The sequence below is a fragment of the Platichthys flesus genome, chromosome 4 (assembly GCF_949316205.1).
Source record: "Platichthys flesus chromosome 4, fPlaFle2.1, whole genome shotgun sequence".
Lineage (NCBI taxonomy): Eukaryota > Metazoa > Chordata > Actinopteri > Pleuronectiformes > Pleuronectidae > Platichthys > Platichthys flesus.
Genome location: NC_084948.1, coordinates 8,943,480 through 8,965,680, shown reverse-complemented (window position 1 = coordinate 8,965,680; position 22,201 = coordinate 8,943,480). Strand labels below are relative to the sequence as shown.

At 39.7% G+C, this 22,201-nt stretch overlaps 1 protein-coding gene across 3 annotated transcripts in view; it reads left to right on the top strand.

Moving 5' to 3' along the window:
- Positions 1-22,201, top strand: part of bcas3 (BCAS3 microtubule associated cell migration factor) — a 293,175-nt gene that overhangs the window by 10,337 nt on the left and 260,637 nt on the right. For all 3 annotated transcript variants that reach the window (XM_062386288.1, XM_062386287.1, XM_062386289.1), the window contains exons 6-7: positions 592-673; positions 6,699-6,771. In XM_062386288.1, the coding sequence (XP_062242272.1) occupies positions 592-673; positions 6,699-6,771 (155 nt within the window). The remainder of the gene's footprint in view (positions 1-591; positions 674-6,698; positions 6,772-22,201) is intronic.

Genomic DNA, 22,201 nt, shown 5'->3' with positions numbered 1-22,201 from the left:
TTGTTTATGAATACCAGATAAATGTGGTGTTTGCAGACTCGCAGCAACCAACAGGAAAAGGTGCCCTTAAAGTTAACCTTTGGATTTCTTTGATGGCGAGTAGCACTATGGACCAGTTTAGTTATGAGCCGGTCCCCTGCTTCGTTTCCCTTATGTTTATGCTCAAGCATGAATGTGCACATGATGTGACACAATACCCTCTATCAAGGGTTTCACAGTGTTTCACTGACCTGGAAGTGGCTGTAATTAAGATAAGCAGTTATGCACCAACACAGGCAGGGAAGAGGACTGCTAACTGGTTTCAAATATTCAAAACCTCAACTCTGCAAAACGGCAATGCTTTCCGCACAGTCTAGTGACATCAATGACACACACAATTCATTTAGAATAAATATAACTTTTTGTTTGATTAGACCTCATGTGAAGGAACAGGTAGACACAACAACACTTCTGGTTGTTGTAATGGCTGAATATGTGTGTTAAGCTTAAACTTGACTGTAATGTTGGTCTGAATTGATGAGTGCAAAAAACATCTTCCCCCTGATGGACCTGAAATATGTACTGATACCTTAATGAAATCTTTTCTTTCAGTTGGCAGGCGAAGCCCAGGAGCTGTTCTCGGTGCGTCATGGTCCCGTGCGAGCTGCTCGCATTCTGCCAGCACCTCATATCAGTGAGTACCTTACCTGTACTTTAACCTTATCCAATGCTACATCCACACTACTATGTTTTTGTCTGAAACGCACTTTTAAAGCTTAAACAGAGCAGTTTAGAAAGGCTGCTGGCCCTGTTTTAGCTTGAAAGAGGTTGCAGTTGAGTCGGGGCGGGCAGAAATTTAGATTTTTGGAAACGATGATGTAGACACTAAAAACAGCTTGTTTACTCTGTCCTATCCATTAAAGGTGATAAAAAATCCCCAAAATATATCAAATATAATGCAAACAGTTTGTTGATTGGGTAGTTTTGGTCAGGATGTAGCCTTTGCTTAATCGTCAGGCTCCTATAACATGATTCTCTTCTGGAAGACACAACTGGCATTAGCCCCGGTTCCAATCGTAGAATGCAACATGGATAATCCATGGTGTTGTTGAGCCTTTTATCATTGCTAACAGCTTTTGGGCAGTTCAATTTTGGTATTTTACAATCATACAACAGCTTACATGAGTAGTAAACGACCCATCATTCAATAAACCAGTGTCCACCGGCAGGCACCTTCCTGTGAAAACTGGAGGTTACAAGCCCAGTGTACATAAGTGGTCATGTAATATGCATTTCCAGGCATCTTAGTATGGACAGGGATCAAAACTGATATAGAGCTGAAACACGCATGTGGGCAGAGATCGTTTTAAGTTGAAAATGCGGTTTTCAAATTAAAAGGTAGTAGTGTGGATGTAGCCTAAATATGGATCTGCCAACTTTGCTTTGATCACTAAATCTGCATGTTTATTTTGAAACTAGCAGTTCTGTTGAACTCCCTATGGAGACTTTACATGAACATTGGGTCTGCAAATTCTCTTTCTTTTTCAGTCCGAATATGTAGTTTAGCTATTTTTCATTTGTTGTTTGTTGCATTGGTATTGAAGTGGGATCATACTGAATGAGTGATGTTGCATTCATTCAGTTTTAGTTAATAATGACACCGCATTTGAGTTGAAACACTTCAGCTTTAAGGGGACTGGTCCGTGTTGCATCAGAAGATCAATACCATTCTCGTGTGGAGTAAATAGGAAGCTACCAGAAACAGCTGTTTTTCTTGCTGAGCAGCTAGCCTGGTTATGTAAAAAAAGAGAAACATCACCTCTAAAGTGCTCTCATTAATGTGCTTTATCTTGTTTGTTTACTTTGCACAAAACCCAAAGTATAAAGTTGTGGTTTTACAGAGAGTTTTTATGTGCAGTACTATTTCTCGGCTGGGAGCAGTCACTTCCTGTTGTTATTTTGAGGTTACCAGACAATCATTGGAGACTCCATTTATGATAACAACACGACAGTGGTTCATTAGGGCGTAAGAATGAACAATGAACAAAAAAACCCAACTGTGCTTTTAAGGGCTACATCACACTGTTCCAGATTCCATTGTATGCAACTACATAGATCCAAAGCAGCACAACTAGATTGATCAGTTGGTTTTTCAATGTTTTTTTCCTTGAAATGCCACCAACTAATGCCCCCTAAGCTTTATTATTTAACACCAGGTTTATCTTCCAAATCCCCGAGGGTCGTAGGGACTTTTAAAAATGAGAGTTTCTCTGTATATTTGTAATCTCTCTCTCCTAGAGGAAAAAACACCCCAACACTTTGGTTCAGCATTCAAGGTCGACACTTAAAATAAAATTTTGTATGGCTCATCCTAATGCAGTTTGGGGTTGTGGGCATTTTAAGTGGTGCTGTATCATTAAAATTAAAGAGTGCTCCATGCTGCCTCATCCTAATGTTCAAGTCAGACTGCGATTATTGTTGGCCTGCTCCGAGTTAGCGGTGGCAGGCCTCTGAAGTCAGTGCGTCTCTGCTGCCAACGCTCTGCTGGAAACCTCTCACTGTTCGGTTCTCTCGAACTCCTCCAGTCTAAATTACTGTTCAAGATTCTTGAATATTTTCTTCAGGTAAACGTGCATGTTGTAGATGGTATTTTGCATTTTTAATAGATTTTATGACTAAAGACAATTTGTTAAGAGTAACAAATATATTTTCCCACATTTGAGTTTCTTTCTCATATTGTATCTTTTGCTGCCTAATGCAATTCCAGAATCTCCACACATTAACAACGAATGTGTGTTTTAGATGTCTTTGTAGCTGTAGGGAGACTCGTAGAACAGAAGCAATACCAATTATCCTGACAATAAGCTATGATCATATGCTGACAGATGGTGTGTTGCAGTAAAAGTAAGCGACAGAAGTCATTATGGGATAGAATGAAAGCCAGCCAATGTATGCAGCCAGAATGACAAGACAGGTTGGAGAAATGGGAATATCTAATGTAATAGATTACAACAGATCATCATAAATCAATCCCAGGAATGGATTCAGCATGACACATTGAGTATTTAAAAATAGATGCCTTCAGTAGTTGAGCAGCCATTATTGTCCATTCCTTTTACCCCCCCCCCCCCCACCCTGGTATCGTTTGCATCATGGTGTCATTGATTTGTAAAATGCATTATTTTGAAGGATTTAAGGAGTAGGAATCCACCAATTTTCATTTGGAAATTGTTGTTAATTTGTATTTCATAAGAAACTTGACTTAAGATAATGTCATATCTGCTGTGAATAACTTGCATTATTATATTATTGAACTTAACTTGGTGGCCATGACAGTCTGACAAGCATGAAAGCTAGAAACGTTGAATTATTTAATAAATGCAGCCATTAAACTTGTATAAAAGCATAGTCAATCATTTACCATGCTGTCCAAAGTTTTTCATTATTTTTTTCTAGAGCTGGGTAATGTGTCCTTATTATGCCATCTAGTCTACTGGGAAGTGACATTTAAAAAAAACTGCCAGAAAACCTCCCGATGACTTAATCTACTCTTGATAGATTTTGCGTTGACTTTCACATTAGTCTTGTTGCACCTGTTGTGTAAGGAGACGTTACAACTTTTGTTTGTTCAAAAATAATTCCTTTGTGTAGTGAACATAACCATACTTCAGAGAATATTGAATGGCGTTATCAAAGTAGTACTCCTTTATCTATTTGTACCTTTTCTTAAGTTTCATATAAGTTGCTCATAATCTCATCCAAATGCATCTTGTCAGCATAATAGAAGAATGCATAGTAAATTGTGCACACCTCATTGTATTATAGAATTATTTTTTAAATTGATACAATTTTGTACTTTTCAGTGAGTACCCTTCCCCTTGCCCAACATCGGCCAGCATTGGCTCCATCCAGAAATCTTTGCAAACCCAGTAGAAATACAAAACTGAAACCAATATATTCAGACCCTAGCATTCCAAATGATATCTTCTCAGCTTTAATTACGTTTTGATTCGTCTAAAACTTGAGCCAGTCTGTTACTAACTGAACTTATCGGACATAGTTTAGAAAGGCGCAAACCTGTGTGCCTTGGGTCTCATGAGGCACAATGCATGTCAGGGAAAAAACATCATGTGACGTCAAACAAGCAGACAGCAAGTCTCTACAATACAATTGAGGGCATAAAGAACCATTTTTTAAAGCTTTGAGTGTTACCAGGAGCAAGGTTGCCTCAATAACAGGTTTGTTGACCTGCCAAATTGGATGACCTAGCAAGGACATCTGTCAGAGATGTGATCTAGAAGCCAACTCTCACTTTAATAAAAGACCAATAACAGCCATTTTAAATTTTGCCAGATGACATTGAAAGGACCCTGAGAAGACAAATAAAAGAGTCTCAGATGAGAATAAAGTGTAATCCTTTGGGCACAACTCCAACTGTCTGGTGACTGCTCATCACCTGACTAATGCCAACTTACAGTGAAGGACGGGGAGACTCAGAAAACCGGCTCCAGAGAACATGCAACTTGACACTGCAATGGTTCACCTTTCAGCACAGCAATGACCTGACACATACAGCCAGGACTATGTTGGAATTGCCTCAAGTCTGAGTGAACCCCATAGAGCTACCATGGTGAGAGCTGATGATGGTAGTTAAGATATTTACCAGCCAGTTTTACAGAGTTTCAGATGATGTGTCAGGAAGAGTCCGATAAACTGCCTCAATAAAAACATCTTTTCACTTTGCCATTATGGGGTATTGAGTTTAGATTGATCTGCAATTTCTACTTACAATTAAATCAACAACACTGAATAGTGAAACCACTGCATATATTCAAATTACTGTTCCCACTACTAATTTTACCAACTTTATGTTTAGAATTTTTATATTTAAATGTGGAAACAGTAACTGAACACACTGGTCATTTTCAGACACTTGGAAGATAAGCGCTGTATAAATACCAGGGATCACATTCTGAAAGCCAATGGTTTAGCTGTCCCACTGATTAGGTCCTTTCCTGACACAAAGTTTCAATTTAATCTTTGAAGGTGTCAATCAGTGCTGTGAAAACTGCCATATAGCCTCACTGCTTTGTGAGAAGAACTTTTTGTTCCTCGTCCATGTTCCGGTCTTTTGGCAGATTTCAACAACACACAATGGCAGCATTTAAAGAGGGCTGGATGTGGATGAAAGCAAACCACAGTAATAAGAAGCAGCAGATCGCCTCGACACATGAGGAGAGCAATTCTCTCAGCAGAAAATAAATATGAATTGTCCTACTGAGGGGAAGGACACTGATTGCAATCTGCCAGGGCGCAAACAGTGTTGCACTGTGGTGAGCCATTAAAAGGCCAATTGTTTGGGATGCAAAGCCATGGGTGGGCGGACTTGGAAATGCACGAAAATAGGTGTTGAATGTAATAAGGCAAAGTTCTCCTAGAATAGAGTAGGAAGTGCTACTTCTACAAAGGGAGTTAATGCGATTTATCCACATTCTCTCTGGAGTTTGCAACCTATGATCTTCCGTTGTGTTGCAAAATGTGGCCACATTGGTCCCTTGATAAATGACAAATGAAAAATTGAGGAAACATGAATATATTTAGCAATATGTAATATAATTTGTTGGGCTCTTTTTCAGTGGAGTTTACTTTATGTCTTTATAGTAGAGTTACACTTGGGATGTTCAGTTTTCATGAAGTTATTACAATAAGCACCTTGTCTATATTGCTTCTCATTATTTAAACATGCACCCATCATCACTGTTACATTCAAACATGCTAAAGACCACATACAGACTGGACTCCTTGGGTCTTTGTCCAGCAATGTTCGAGAAGTAATCAAATCAAAGTTTCTCCATTCATGCAGTGGTTTCCCAGTAGGTTTTTAGTAAATGCACCAATTCACTAAGTCTCCGAGAGACATATTTATGTTACAGCTCAATATCTTGAGAGGGAAGGATGACTGATGATAGAAACATGAAAGAAGGAAAGACCTTCTTGGGAGTGTTAAAGGCTGCTAGGCAAGGCACTTTTGCTTTTACGCCATACCACAGGAACTCGGGCTGATTACTGTAAAGCCTCAAATTACAGTCCTTTAAAGGGTAACATCTTCTTCAATCGAAGCGCCCCCATCCCCTCAAACCCCCAATGCTCCGCCTGTCTTCAAGAATGACACAATTAGGGGAAAGTACGGGATAAGTCCCATACAACATGGTTTTTCGTTACTTTTTCAATGAGTTTTTAAAACTGCTGTAATTCCGCACTTAAAACCCAAACATTAACTAATAGACGGACACTCCTCTTCTAACATTCTGAAGATTTCTCCAGGTTATTTTAGTTCAGATTTTTTGTAATCATATTTTCCCCAGTGCTTCCTCTCTAAAGCTTAAACAGCAGATAATCAGAAAAAGGTAGAACACCAAAGTCTAAATAGCATAGGGACTCAGCGTTAGGGTTCAGTAGCTTGCAATACAGGGACTATTTTTAAGGGGGAGGGGGGGGTCGTCTGCTTTCATCAAAAAGTGTGATGCCCATAATTGAATTATATCAAAACCGTACTAATGTAGTCAGCACGTTTCCTGTCATGGTAATAGGCTGCCTGTTGAAAGAGGGTAGGCAGCACTGGAGGCCTCGCATGTTCATTTAAAGAATGTCCCTCTTTGTCATGTCCATATTTATTCTGTTTCTCATCTGCCTCCTTTGTGAATGCTCTTCCTCCTCAGGTCCTCTGAAGATGGACAGTTTTGCTGAGAAGAGGCCGTTGCTTGGGGTTTGCAAGAGCACAGGCTCCTCTGGGTGAGTTCTCCCATAATAATGAAGCTTAAACCTCTTCCTCATAGTTCTCTGCGATCAGGTATAAGAAATATCTCAACCAAACATGACAGCAGTCACTGATGAGAGCATTCATTTGCTACAAATATTCACTTGGACTCAAGGATGACTTGATGAGTTTTGGTGTTTAAAGGTCAAGGTCAAGGTGTAAAAGTGACCTCACAAAGCACATTCTTTGCCTTGTGAAGGTGATATCTCCTGAACGCCATCAAAGAATCCTCTCACATTGGGATAAACCATTCACTTGGACTCAAGGAACAACTCACATAACTTTGGTAGCCGAAGGTCAAAGGTGAAGGTCTTGCAAGTGATATCGGCTTGAGGGAATGTCTTCAATTTCAGTACAAGCATTGACTCAGACAAATATGAACTGAAAAGTCACATGACCTTGCATTGCTCTGAACTCAATATATAAGGAATGCCCAAAGGTCAAGGTCACAGTGACCTCTTGTTGCTGTAACTGACATATGAGGACTGCCCGTAGGCGATTTCATTAAATCTGGCACTGTCACTTGGGCTCACTGGTTAACTAGGTAAGGTCAAGGTCACGTTGGCCTCAAAATGTTTTTGGCTTCTTGAATGTGATATCTCAAGGGAGAGGGAACTTTCCATCAGTTGTAACTGGGACTAAGATTTACAGATGAAGCTAGCTAGCATCCAGATTCTCCAGTCCTGACAGTTGCCAAAACCAAACCCCCCAACTCTACTCCACCTTCAGTTGCCTGTGTTGTGTTGTTGAACTATACTTTGATTTGTCTGATAAATTCATAGATGTTGCCACATTAAGATGCTATTTATTTACATAACCACACAATAATAATACTGTGGTACAGTATAGCTGACAGGAAACAGCTTCTTTTTATTGCATTCAGTTTATTGAAGGACTCTGCTGTGGTCAACAAAAATAGAATTGTTGAAAGCATAGCGCCGCACACACACTGTACACAACAGTCACACACATCATCACACACACATCTCATAGTAACAAATAAAGCTTTACTTCTTTCTGTATATTTTCAAAATTAACCTTGTTCAAACAATCAATTTGGCATTATATGTGATGCAGGTGGATTAGTTACTCAAATCACAAGGTGTAGGATTTGGACCAACAGGAAACCTTTCATTTGTAAACTAGAAAAGACTGACTTTATTTTCCTTCTGTTTCTAGTTGTTGAATTTGGAAATCGTGTTTGTTCAGCTGCTGTAGGTCTTAACGCTTAACCTGGTCTTACCTGCATTTGTCTTTTTTACTTGAATTAACACTAGTTAAGTCGAGTCAATTTTATTTATATCGCACACAACATTAGAATCGAACTCGGGCTAATTTTCACAAGTTATACAAATCATAAATAGCTGGGTTATACTGTACTCTTTACAATATTATACTGCAATACAGAGTGCACTAAGCCTGAGTGACCACAGTCATAGCAGCGCCTGGTATTTTGATGTGAGCCCTTGTAAATACATGCAAAGTGATGATTGCTGCCAAGCGACCTACTTTTATTCAAACCGCAAACAAGCTGGAAGATATGGATAACACGAACCAGAAGAAATAACAAAACTTAGCTGTATGAAAAGCATAGCAGGATTCTCACAGCATAGGTCAAACAGCAGGAACACAAACACATAAAAAACTTTCAGGATGATCACAAGTGCAATCAATAAAGAAGGGGATGGTGAAAGAGGTCAGGAAGAAGTGGAAAGAATCTTTATCAGACTTGACTTTAACTACATTGATACTTCAGAGGCGTCAACTCCAAAACTTAGGAAGGGATTCATGGGATCATGTGGGTTGGAATGCGAGCGGTACCTGAACCCCCCATAGGCAGACAGAGGGGGGAATAAACAGATGTGGAGATCCCTGAGATTTTCTGGGATGTCATGTCTTTGTTTAGTGAAAGAAAGTGAATTAAAGAAAATGACAGACCCCAAGGCCTTTTGCACTCGCCTCCTCTGGCCCAGTCCATGCCCCCCCCCCCCCCCCTCCCCCATTGAGACGCCGGTCTTCCAGAGCAACACAAACTTTAACTCAATATATCCTCTCAGGGAAATGAAATAAGGAAGTCTGACTTCAGCTGGGCCTCGATGGAGACCACCTTCTTGATGTTTTCCAGGGACCGCCGCCCCTGTCTCCCTAACGCCGTTACGGTTGCTTCTGCTTTTCCTATGTCCTCACTGACTCCGAGAAAACCAGGGTTCTGACGGTTTGGCGGATCACCCAGGCGTCGCCCGACACTAATGCTGAAAACATGCACTGTGTTGAAAAGCAGAAACCCTGACCTCTGGCTGAATGGCACAGCCCGGTTCTTCCCCCCCGACAGAAGTGCTTGGTAAATAACACTCTGGTCAAAGATGAGAAGGAAAAAGGCTTCCGGGTGCAGCGCTGTACTTTCCATTGGGCCTGTTCATAAACTTACTAAGGTCCTCACACAATTTTTAGCATATAATCATTTTGAAATAACAGCTTTTGTTAACCACCAAAAAGGATGCCGTCTTGACACTTAAATGGAAAACAGATTGGAGCCTTGGCCGCTACAGCAGTGCTGGTTTAGAAGTTGGGTCAGTCTGCTCTAGGCTTAGATTACAAGATTTGCAAATTAAAGGAAAACCAGAGAAGGGAAAAAGCATGTGTGCCGAAGCCCTGTACTTGTGGATTTCCAGCCAGGCACACTCAACATAATTTTATCAATGGAAAGGATTATGCGTTAAGTCCAAACAATGTATGGATCCAGTGATTTTCTTGACAGTAAAGCTCCATATGCGTCCCCTTCACTCTCTGCACTAGTGCCAGTGGGCTTTGGGAATTAGTTAAGAATGCTGGTGCCATTGCAGACCTTGGTATGTCTGCTCACATTTCTGGAAGGGATTTGTGTTTCCTTCCTCTGCGTGTGTTGTTATTATTTTCCTCCAGTTTAATTACGTCCATCGGCATTGAAATTCTGTGAGATTTGAGGCTGCTCTCTTGGTGAAACTAAATTTCACGGTCAAGACGGACACAACTTAACAGTTTGTCTGAGTCTGAGTGCAAACACTTCATGGGCAAAAGTTCAGTGATGAATAAGTGTGCTTTGTTCTCTGGAGTTTGGGAACTGTCGGTGACATTTCCAACCTCCAACCCCCCCCCATTCCCTCTACCCCCACAACAGCTCCAGATGCTGAGAGGATGTGGTCCTTTCTTCTTTTAACCAATATATTCCTCTTTCACTGGGTGGATTACTATTTTGAGGCTTTGACTAATACACATGGATATTCGTATATCATGGATCATGGTCACTCTTGAGGCCATGTATACATTTTTTGTTTTTTTTTGTTTAGTTTTTTCCCCCTCCTCTATTTTTTGGTTAATCCATACATGTCCACTATCATTCCTGTCTCATACTGTTTTTGCAGAAATCCTAATATCCAAAAGGTAGCCACAACTCGTGTTGTTTAACTACATTCTCTTACCATGCATGTAATCCTCAAGTGATTCTCTCTTTCACTGACTTAAAGTATGGATTTATGAAACTATTCCAACATCATGAAGATATGAAGTCAGTGTTGTAATATCTGCAGCGCTTGTTGTGGACTATTGGTCAGGGATCACATTTTGAAGCAATTTGACGTCTCGCCTGCAGAGAATATGTCACTTGAAAACACTTGTATCCTGCCTCAGCCAGACGAGCAAGGCTCCTTTTGTTTTATATCGTTTTTTTTTTCCTTTGCTCGGCTGCCTATCTAGTACCCTACTGTTCTGGACGCTTTACACTAGGTGTGGTTATATTCTGAATCTGGGACAGAAACCATTATACAGACATTCTTATAACATGAAACCGAATGATGGGAGCTGGATACCCCCGCCGCTCTGTGTCCAACGCAGGTGCAACCTGGTCTCATTACTGTGCTAATGTAACAGAACACATTTTTTATTTCATTAACACTAAAACATATGCAAATCAAAGAATCAAGTTATTTAAAGTTATATTCTACTTTAAATTGGCACAACCTGCATGTTTTATGAACATTTGAGGTTACACCTTTTTAAATGTTTTGCAATTACATGTGTAATTCAATTATGATTGAGTTAAAGCCCCATATTAACCCTGAGATTGCAGACCAACCGGGTATATAAACTGTGGATCAAATTTCCTAAACTATCATGACTTTTCAGTTATCAGCTTTAGTTACATATTAAAAATAACATTGAATTCTGTTGCATTTAATTAAACAGGATTTTAAAAAACTGCTCAGATTTTATAACAGTTTAATGTCTTCCCAGTGGGGTTGCAAAAACTCATCTTACTTGAGCTTATCTTTCTTTCTATGATTAGTATGAAAATCATTTTTACTGTTACATTTTTTTCCACTGGGGATCCACACTAAAGGAGCAGTTCAATATGATTCGTAATTTATCCATTTTTATTTTGCCTAGGTTCACCGTGATGAAGCGTGCTTTCCTATAAGGCTTTCTAAGCTGAGCTTAATATTGACAACCATGGGCACAGTGACTTTTGTTTTCCATTGTATTATTTAGAGAGATGCTCCAAAAAATGTCTAATAACAAAGTCCATATAGTAATATTCTCATACTAAAAATGTAATGTTATATGTAATGTAATGTTATAATACTTATAATGTCAATAAAAATGTTAAAAACAGTCATTTTGGGGCAGAGAAATAACCACAGTCCTCATCGAAAACATGACACAAAAGCCTGTTTGGTCAAATTCAATGGAAGTCCTGTGATTAATTCATGATAAATGTTCTTTTTTTGTCCCCCAGCAACTATTTCTTTAACTCTACAAAATGCATTTCTTTCCTAAACCTAGTTCGCTTGAAAAATGATTTTTATTTGGAAAAAGAGCTTAAATGTGGCCATTTACAACATTTAAACCTATTGCATTGAAATAATGCAGGTTGTTAATTACACGGTTGCGAGCGGTATATTCCACTTAGCCCGCGCAGACACACACATTTGATAGCAAAAGCCCATTGTGGCATTAAGCCCTTGTGTGTCAGTGCATTTTCATAACAGGTTTTTCTCTGCAGACCGGATGTATCCGTCTTCTAAAGTGTATGAAATGGAAATCATCAAGCATTTGTATAAAACGACCCACCAGATTAAGGGGATTTAGAGAAGTGATGCTTTTTATCCAACATGAGGTTATGGTGTTCTTCACTGTCACATTATGACCACCCATGGACACACGCACACACGTACTCCTGCTGTCCAAGCCTCTGCTTAGGGCAGATGCTCCCATCAGTGAGTCATGCAGCTATCATGACTCCATTCAGTTGTTCTTCTATTGCCATCAGGGTTTGTTGATAAAAGGCATTGAGTTGTTTTGAACATCATTCCCTCATTGTTCCGACAGGGACTTCATAATCCACAGACTTACCAAATTTCTTTGTACATTTTTGAGCAGGAATGTCATGTTCTCCACTGCAAAACAAATAGCAGAAATTCTACCTGGACCCTTTTTGTAATGCTGGAAATGAGAGTGGCTGTAATCTGGTCTCCCACTTCCCCTTTTTCATTGCCCCACACACACACACACACACACACACACGTGTATATACACTTGTTCAGCGCACAGGCAGGGCTACGCGGCTCAGGCTTGATTCCAAATCGTTTATTTTGACTTGCATGTCTGTTTTATGTCCGTCGAAAATGTGTTCTGCCTTGCCTGTTTTCTCCCTTCAAATAGGAAGCCAGATTAAACTCAGTAGTACTGGAAGTGGTGCACATAAACACATCCGACAGGCTGAAGGATTAGTAATGACTTTTCAAACCTTAACCACATCCCCATTCCTTTAACCTGCCGTCTGTAATTAATATTTTTTGTGAGTAGAGTTTAGACTTTCCCTTTCCCTTTCCATTTAACCACGTTTAAAGCTCCACTAACTTACTTTTCTTGGATTTCAGATGAAAGATATTAAAGCAGTGCTTTGGTTAATTAACACTAATAACCCTTTTTTAGTGTCATTATAGTGTATTTTTTCAGAGTGGCTCACATTTCAACTTGTAGTTTCCTAATTTGTACAGAGCTGTTGAGGCAGACATTGATTTGAGGGTGAGCTTAATAAAAGACAGAGATTTTGTAGCCAATCTAGAGTTGGCCCTTTATAAACAGCTATGTCCGTCTGTCTGTAGTCCACCTCTTTGGACCAAACAGAAATATGTCAACGACTGATGGACTGATTTCTATGACCTCGATGCAGGCCTTCATGTTCCCCAGAATCCTGCTGCCATGAAATGATGCAGACGTTCTTGTGCCCCTCAAATTATCTGATGATCTCCTCAATTTGAATTTTTCCATTACTTTGTTTGATGACCAACTATTTACAAAACTAATGGCATTCCTTCAGCTGTAGTGTGTGTGTGTGTGTGTGTGTGTGTGTGTGTGTGTGTGTGTGTGTGTGTGTGTGTGTGTGTGTGTGTGTGTGTGTGTGTGTGTGTGTGTGTGTGTGTGTGTGTGTGTGTGTGTGTGTGTGTGTGTGTGTGTGTGTGTGTGTGTGTGTGTGTGTGTGTGTGTGTTGCCATGGTAAATTAAGATGGCAAGCAGGGTCAACATTATCTGCCTAGCATCATCCTCTGAGTTAGTTTGGCTGTGAAACTTTAGTGCAGTTATAACTACTGGGTGATTCAAAATAAAGCACATGCTCCCTCTGCAAAACGCTTGGTTCCTGTAACCTTGTGGCATAACTGAAAAAAGCAGCTGTTTTGGGTTTGACATAAACATCCATTTTAGTATAATGAACTTAAAAGACACTTTAGATGATGTTGTTATCTAAATTTTATCTCCTCAGGAATATTTCAATGTTTCATTTCATATTTCAATTTGTTAAGACAATTTTTCTCTTTCTTAAAATCAAATGAGCAGTGTAGACAAGTCCCATGGAACATGTTTGACTGTGCTTTGAACTTCAGTCAGAAGGGTTAGGGTCGTGAGTGAAAACATGTATTATCCACCACCCTTCACTCACTGACTGAGACTTAGTGAATCATGGCTGCTGGAAGACTTTGCTATGCATTAGACGAAACAGCAAACACAATGAGGATTTAATTAAGGGTGGAGCATAACTTTATCTATTTTTACACATCTACTCTGGACAGAGGCCTTTTTCACACTTGCAGCACACAGTAGGTGTGAAACATGTTCACACCTACTGGAAATATTAAATTTTGTCTGAAGGTGAGAGGTGGTGATTGGAAAGTTATACATCTTAGGGTTGTAGTGCATGTGTGAAGTTATTTTTAGATTCAACTTTTAGCACAATTCTAAATAATAGAATAAATCTGATACACAATTTATATAGTCTTTGATCTCACTTAGGGTCTGCCTTGTTCCCTGCCTATTCTCTGAGCTAGAACAGGATAAGGAATAACAAAATGGACTCAATTAGATTTTATTTGTATAGCACCAAATCAGAACATACATTATTTCAGGCCACTGGACATAGTCAAGACGTTAAATATAAATGCCAAAAAAAAACTGTTCCCCCACAATAAGCAAAACCTTTGGTGACCTTGGAGATAAAAAAAACTCCCTCTTAACTGGAATTAAGCTTTATCAGAACAGGACTCAATGTGGGGAGTGAGGAGAGGTGGCTGAAAAAGATGGGGGAGAGAGGGGGGAAGTGAGGGGCAGGTAGATGAGAGAAAGACCAGGAACAGTTATGTAACAATCATATTTAAACTCTGTCAGGCTGCTTGTTATAAGAGTTATTAAGAAAGAGATGTAAAGTTATAACATAAATAAGTGGTGTAAAGTTTCAGTTGTTCACAAATTGCAGTGATGCTCAATTTTTAGTGGAGGATATAATGAGAGGTTATTGTGTGTCTTGAACCTCCAGCATGAAGGGAGGTTTTTGTAAAGACTGGAAAGTGAGTTTTTTCGTGCCAGATTCATCAGGACCTGATGAAATAATCATTAAGTCATTTGTTGCATTGAACACACATGGTGCATCCTGGCGTGAAGCTGTCTCCTTGCTCATCTCCTGCTGCACATGCATATGAAAGGCAAAGTTAACTTGTCATGTCTCTAGACTAAGCTTTGACTTTTCAAAGCGAAAGAAAGAACTCCTCCCTGACCAGATGTGTCCTCTGTCAAGTGCTTTCACTTAGTTTAGACAGAAATCTGGCATACAAAGCTAGAATGGCTAAAATTGGATCTAATGCAAGCTATAGTTTGGGTAATGAATATTAATACCCACTTTACTGCTGTCAAGGGAGGAGGGGATACGCTGAAGTCATGGTCAGCAAATACAGTGGCAGTGTCTCTCACAGAATTTGATTCAATGACTTTACATTGAATTGTTCCATGGTTAAAACATGTACTTCCACCCATCCATGCTTTTTACCACTTATCAGTTAGTACTCAGATGAGTACTCAGATAAAACTCAGGAAGACATACTGTGAACAAGCAAACCTCTCTATGAAAAAGCCCTAGCCGAACTGGGATTCAAAATGTTGTGCTAACCACTGTACCACTGTGCCGCCGCATCATGAGAAGTGGATAAAAATTGGATCATCGTGAAGCTTTGGTGAAACTCTGTTTGAATCTGAAAATGTACAGAGGCACCATTAGTTATTGTCTGGTATTTGTCAATGTGTCACAGCCACTCATCCATGTGGAGAAGAACACGTAAAACTAAGTTTCTGAGTTTAACTAAGCAAACACAAAGAAAAAGTTGCCTCATACTGGTTGTTTGCACACAAACTTCAGTGGCCCCCCCACTCACCAAATCTGACCACCAGATCTTAAAATTAAATTTACAACATAATAAAGCTTTCAAAAGTGTAAATGTCTGAATCTTTATTGAAGCCACTGAACATTGAATGTTTTTCATTGTAACACCATTTGTTATTGGGCAGTTCTCATTTTAATAAAATCCGTCTTCCTGCAAAGTTAATGGTTTTCTTTGCTGTTTTACTGCACTTTTAGCGATTATAAAATGTTTTAGTACAGAAACACTAAGAATGAGTAGGTCTGTGCATGCTCTCACATCCCCACACTGAAAAAAATACACAATGTTACCAAAACGCAGGCCATTTGACTCTGTGCACAGTTTTTAACAGTGAAGTAAATGTATTTCAGGCGGCCCCACAGACCTGGAGCTGTGGTTGAACTTTTTACCCTAATTACTTTCCTACTAATGCCTGCAGCCTGCAGGAATGACTGTGGCTCCCTTTAGGCCCCTAGCAGCCTCTGATGTGGCCGGTGTTTGCATGGCGGTGCTTTTTGAGCTGAGAATGAGAAGAGAGTGAAGTGGGAGTGAAAAACAAAACAAAAAAACGGGAGGGAGAAAGGAAAGAATGATGCAATGCAATGTTTCTTTTTCAGTTGTCACGGAATTGTCAATGCACATAGGATTTCCCATTTAGACTTGAACAGAATCTGCAATTCTATGAAAAGCTGGCAAACTGCATGTTCTGGTAAATGGAACGTGACAATGATTGCCCGCAACTAAAGCTACTAAATGGACCTTGAGGTGACGTTTGATAGTAACAATAGAGGGCAAACAGATAACCAAATACTTAGGGCACATGTAAATGTGGGCTCCTGGTTCCGTGGTAAACTGATAATAATGTGTTACTGTCGGCAGTGCCAATGGTAATGGTGAATGGACTGTATTTGTAAAGAGGTTTTCCAGTGTTATTGATAACTCAAAGCACTTCACAGAACGAGTTGCATTCACCTATCAGCACATGCTTTCATTTTCTATGACCCACCATTTATACACATGTATTCAAGGAGGACTGGGGCAATTTTCGGGCTCAGCATCTTGCTCAACGACACTTCAGAATGCAGACCGGAGGAGAAGGGAATTGAACCGAGGTCAAGGCGCTGGGGACCGAGCCACAGTCCATGTGTAAAGTTTCTGAGTATTATGAGAGACTTATTGGTCCCGCCGATAATAAAGTTCAGAGAAGAACTTAACTTGTTGAATGTTGGCATGAACTATTTAATATTGTAAATGTAAATCTTAATATTCTAGATGTTGTATTTAAAGTCCTTTACCAGTTGAAATACTATTCCTCAGAAGTTCAACAGACTCCAGTTGAGGGATACGAGTTTTCTCTTGTAGCATAGCCAGCCTAGATTTCCCAAAAGGAGGTTTTATTTGTTTAGTATTCCCACAGCATGTAATTGTTGTTCGTATTTGGAGAGCGTATAAAACTTTGTAGCAGTCGGAAATGTGGTGACGTCCCTTCCTTGTAAATGAATTTATTTGCCTGCTTTTTAATTCCCATCTATGCTTTCTACAGCCACATGAAATCTTGTGGTTTTGATCTCCTGGTTCAGCTCGCGTTCATAAAACATATGTGAGCCAAGTCTCTCAGCCAGAGGGAAAATGCTCATGAAATAGGCACAGCATTGAAGTGTAAATTAAAATAACAGATGTCAACATGTTTCATCAACGACGAGGAACACACAATAGATTGATGATAATGGCTCAATCAGGGCCGTAACGACGACTGTAAACAGGGACATATCTGAAATGAAGTGTCACACATGGACGCTAAAGTTAATTTAAACATATTGTTTTTAGGAGGTTTTTCAAAGCTGGTCCGGTGCAGCACAGTGGTAGAGCAGTTGGACGAGACAATAACAGCCAGGGTTTGATGTAAGGCCATTCCAATGATAGATTGATCCAACATGTGTGCCTTCAGGTTGCTTTACAGTGGAGCAACATGGGATTTAAAACAAAAAGAAATCTAATTTTCAACTATTTGCACTGTGGGTGATCTTCCTTTCTTTTAAAAGTTCAAACTGTACCAATATGACTCAGTTTGCTTGCAATCTGTGGATATCAGTGTCAATCTAACCTATACCAAAGGTCAAGGTTCCAAATACTTTGTTCTTATTTTTTTTACAATTTTTACTTTTTTAGATCTTCTGACTTTTATCAACATTATCATATTTTTTATTGTAAATGGTTTGTCTTTATATAGCGCTTTTCTAGTCCTGATGACCAGTCAAAGCACTCAACATTACAGTTTATTGCCATTTACCAATTCACACACATATTCATACAGTGCATCTATGGTCAGCAGTTTGGGGTTCAGTATGCCCAAGCAGCCTTCGGCATGCAGATCGGGACAACTTTTTAACATTTGCTGCTAAGTGATTCTTGTCATCATTTAGAATAGACAATAGAGCTACAGTGGCATCTCTGGTCAAGGAATAGACACAAGCTGTGCTGTTTTTATCTCCTCTTTTCTTTCAATTTCTGGCAGGCTAGGCAGGGGAGTTCATTGCTTCCTCTCGACCGTTAAAAACAATTAATACAATTAATTTGATCTTTGCAAATGGAATTTAACACATTTAATACAAAATAGAGTAGGAGTGAGATCTGATCACATGTAGACACTGGGAATTCATGTAGAGATGCACATTCTTGCCATATATGAAAAAGGCCTTGGATGTCTGGCAAACAAATGAGGCTAAACTTCTCAAATTCTTTTAGAATTTGTCATTACTCAAAGAAGTCATATCAAAACTTAGCCTTAATAAAATAAAGTCTGAAATGAGAAAAAAAATATAGGAAATAAGACAATTTGACCAAGATTTTATTGCTAACAAAAAAGATAATGTTTTACTATCCTCCTGCATTTTGTGTGTTTGGTATCTGGATCTCCGTTCCTTTACCTCGTAATTTGTGGAGTGGCTTCTTGTCCTATCAGAGGAAGTAAATGAGCCAAGCCTTCTTTCCTCCATCTCCTTCGTTTTATATCCTTTCAGACCCAAGGGCCAGTTTGAGTAATAGTAATTGACACATTGATCTAATAGGGCCATCATAATAGGCCTGTTACTGAGCTGGGGAATGGTGCTCAGCGTCACCTTAACATGTGCAAGGACTGACATCCCGCCATAATCCATAATGATAATTGTGATTTAGCCTTGCTTTCAACCTACGCCCCAATGTCCCCGGCATTAGGAAATCGTATTACATCTGACCCCGCATTGCCTCCATTAGAACTAGGTCATTTGTTAAAATACTGCAAAAGCAAAACAATTGAACGCTGTGCCATTTTTATTCTGTAATAATGGGTTATCATTGTCCCTTTGAATCAATTTCTAGAGGCCCATTTTTCGGGATGGAGACTTGAATTGGATTGATTGGACTCTGATAATGCTGAAATCGATGATGTAGCCGCCTGAAAGTAAATTATCGTTGGGTGAAATCTTTGTATTAATCTTAATTCCTGTGCTCTTGAATGGTAATGGTAAGCGTGCTTGCAGCGTCTGGCCCTTTGAAATGTTGACAGAGACGTTAACCATCAGGGTGGAAAAATGAATCAGGGATTGTTCAAATCGTTTTTCTGTGGCACCTCCTCTATCTACTTCAGTAAATATTCAATTCGACTGGAGGCAGGAACACACTTGTGCAAACATCCAGGCAGTTTATTTCTCTCTCTTTCTCTCTCTCTCTCTCTCTCTCTCTCTCTCTCTCTCTCTCTCTCTTCTTTCTTCTCTCTCTCTCTCTCTCTCTCTCTCTCTCTCTCTCTCTCTCTCTCTCTCTCTCTCTCTCTCTCTCTCTCTCTCTCTCTCTCTCTCTCCAAATGGGTTTAGCTCATTTATCAATTAAAAGATGTTTGTTGGATAGTTTTGTAGCAGTTATTTCATCTTGCAACTCAGGATGCCTTTGTCTGTATAAGAACAATCAATTTTTTGCCTCTGATGTAAATCTTTTGCCTCTGATGTCAACTAACGTGTGTGTGTGTGTGTGTGTGTGTGTGTGTGTGTGTGTGTGTGTGTGTGTGTGTGTGTGTGTGTGTGTGTGTGTGTGTGTGTGTGTGTGTGTGTGTGTGTGTGTGTGTGTGTGTGTGTGTGTGTGTGTGTGTGTGTGTGTGTGTGTGTGTGTGTGTGTGTGTGTGTGTGTGTAAGCAATGCTGGATGATGGCTTTATCACTGGCTGATGGAGTCCGGTTCGTGTCTGTGGTGTCAGCTGCTGCTTGGAACCATGGCCCTGCATCGGCTCAGAGAAGCAGATTCTTTGACAGCTGTGCACACAGTTTACAGAAAGGGTTCCATTTGACCATTATGGGGGGTGGAGCCTAAAGGCTTGCTTTGACCTTCTGTTTTGTGGAGCTGCAGTTATATGGATTCGACGTCAGGCCTTTTCAATGACGTTCCTACAGAGTGATTGATAACTTCTGAGGAGAGCGAGGGAGCTAATGTACAGTTTTTTTCAGGTTATAAAGTATGCATTTGTATCTGTTTTGCAGACATTTCCTATATTTGTTCATATAATGTCCATCTTTCCCCATACAGTGAGAGAAGCTATCCTAAGTGTTAGACCTAAAACAAATACTTAGAATCATATAATTTCATTTATATACATTTTTAAAGGACTATACCGTGGGTAAGTTTGTCCATGACTTAAGTCAAGAACGACATACATAAAAAACGATTGGAAACATTTCATGTCCCCACTGGAGGAGTCTTAATGACTCTTTATTGCCAATTTCTTCTAGCAACATCACATTATCAGTCCCAGCTGTGCTTTGATTTTAGTGTTAAAAGCAAGTGTTTGCATGCTAACATGCTAAACTAATGTCCAGACAAAACATGGTGCACATTATATTTGGTAAACATTAGGGTGTTAATGATGTAAGCCATTGTGGATATGTAAGCATGATGGGGCTAAATACTCTATGAACTCAGAGAGTTGCTAGCATGGTTGTATACATTTTCTTTTGACATTTTAGTTTTCATGTGAACTAGGTCCTGCACCATATTAAAAGCCCTTGCTGGCTATCACACACTGAGGCAGGTAAAACAGCAGTGTTCTTAGGCATCACACCTTTTCCACTTTCCTTATCTGTAAGCGCTTCCATTTTCATTATTATGTGGCCGTTTAAAGTATTAGCTATACTATGGGTAATTTTCTCCACTGTTTGCAAATGCTACCTCACAAAGTGTGTGCACGTGTCAGAGCGTAGAATGGGAGAAGCAGATCTTTTTCCACCATAAAGAAGAAAAGGAGGAACAGTAATGGTTTTGAAGTCAGACAGACCTTGAGGCAGCAGTTGGTCAGTGGAACAGGGTGTCCTGCAGGAATATTCAACATGGCTGAGGTCATCTGTATCGTGTAATGGATGAAAGTCTTCCCATTATGGGCTCGTCATTTGAATAATGTCCAGATTTCCCTCTGGGACTTGGCAATAGCTGTCCACTGTTTAAACTTGTTATTTCCTAATGGTGTCTTGCACTGGCTCTAGTCGGCAGGAAGGGGGTTCCGTCATTGATCAAGTTGTCAAATCAGCCTAACCTCCTAACCTAACCATCATGGCCTCCATTTAACCAATGCAAGCATTGGTTTGTTTGTTCTTTTACAGTGGCGCATTATTATTATAGTTATTATATAATTATTAGTTATATAATAATATCAGGTAAACTTCACATACTTTGACCTTAGTTGTAATGTGAAGAACCGGCCAGTGCTTCCTGTTTGTCCATGCAAAGACTGATGAAGCATATAACTGCACTCTGTATGCACAGGCAGACTAAATAGACTGTTGAAAGCACTTAGTCCTGTGGCTCAAGAAATAAAACTAACACCACAGTTCACCCCTGCATCCTCAGCCAAAGCGGCACCACAGCCCTCACCAAGAATGAAAGAGAGCTAGAAGACCAGGAGAGGCTTTCCTTGCAGACAGAGGAAAGGGGCACAGGGGACGGGTGGTAATGGTAGAGGGGGAGCTTGGTTGATTAAGATTTATGTTTAAATTTCCCTCTGCCACCAGCCGCTGCCGGCCTCATGTAGCCCTCTTCTTTGCCGTGTTGATAGAAAGGCTTCTAGCAAATGTGTTGCATGACAAAGCATTTCCCCTTTTGCCCTACATTTTCCTCCCGGTGAGAAACACACACTGTATGAGTTCTCCAGGGAGCTACTGGGGGAAACAGCACAGAGATGGTTACAGCAAAATGTAGCTTGATGTGTAGTTTAGTGGCCAGTGTTTTCATTTTCTCTCTCAACAAATCCACACAAGATGTGTGTGTGGGTGTTTAGTATGATACACTGTAATTAGAATTACAAAAATAATTTACTGAAGAAAGAACAACAAGCTGACTACTAAAATCAGCCATCCTCAAGGACAGAGGTCTTAGAATGTAATTATTAAAAGTGTCATACATACATAATTTTTTTCTGAGTTGTACTTTGGGAAATGTCACACAGCTGGTGTGTATAGAGTCCTATAGTGGTGATGGATGCATTTTGAATAAAAAAAAGGACTGTTAAAACCCTTTAAAAAAGCAGAGAAAGGGGTAGAGAAAAAACAATATTAATTAAAATTGATGACACAATTTTTATGTGTGGACATTCATATTTAAATTGTATAAGCTATCTCTGCTGGTTACATATGTTAGTTATGTGTGTGATCAAAGTCTGTTTAGTGAAA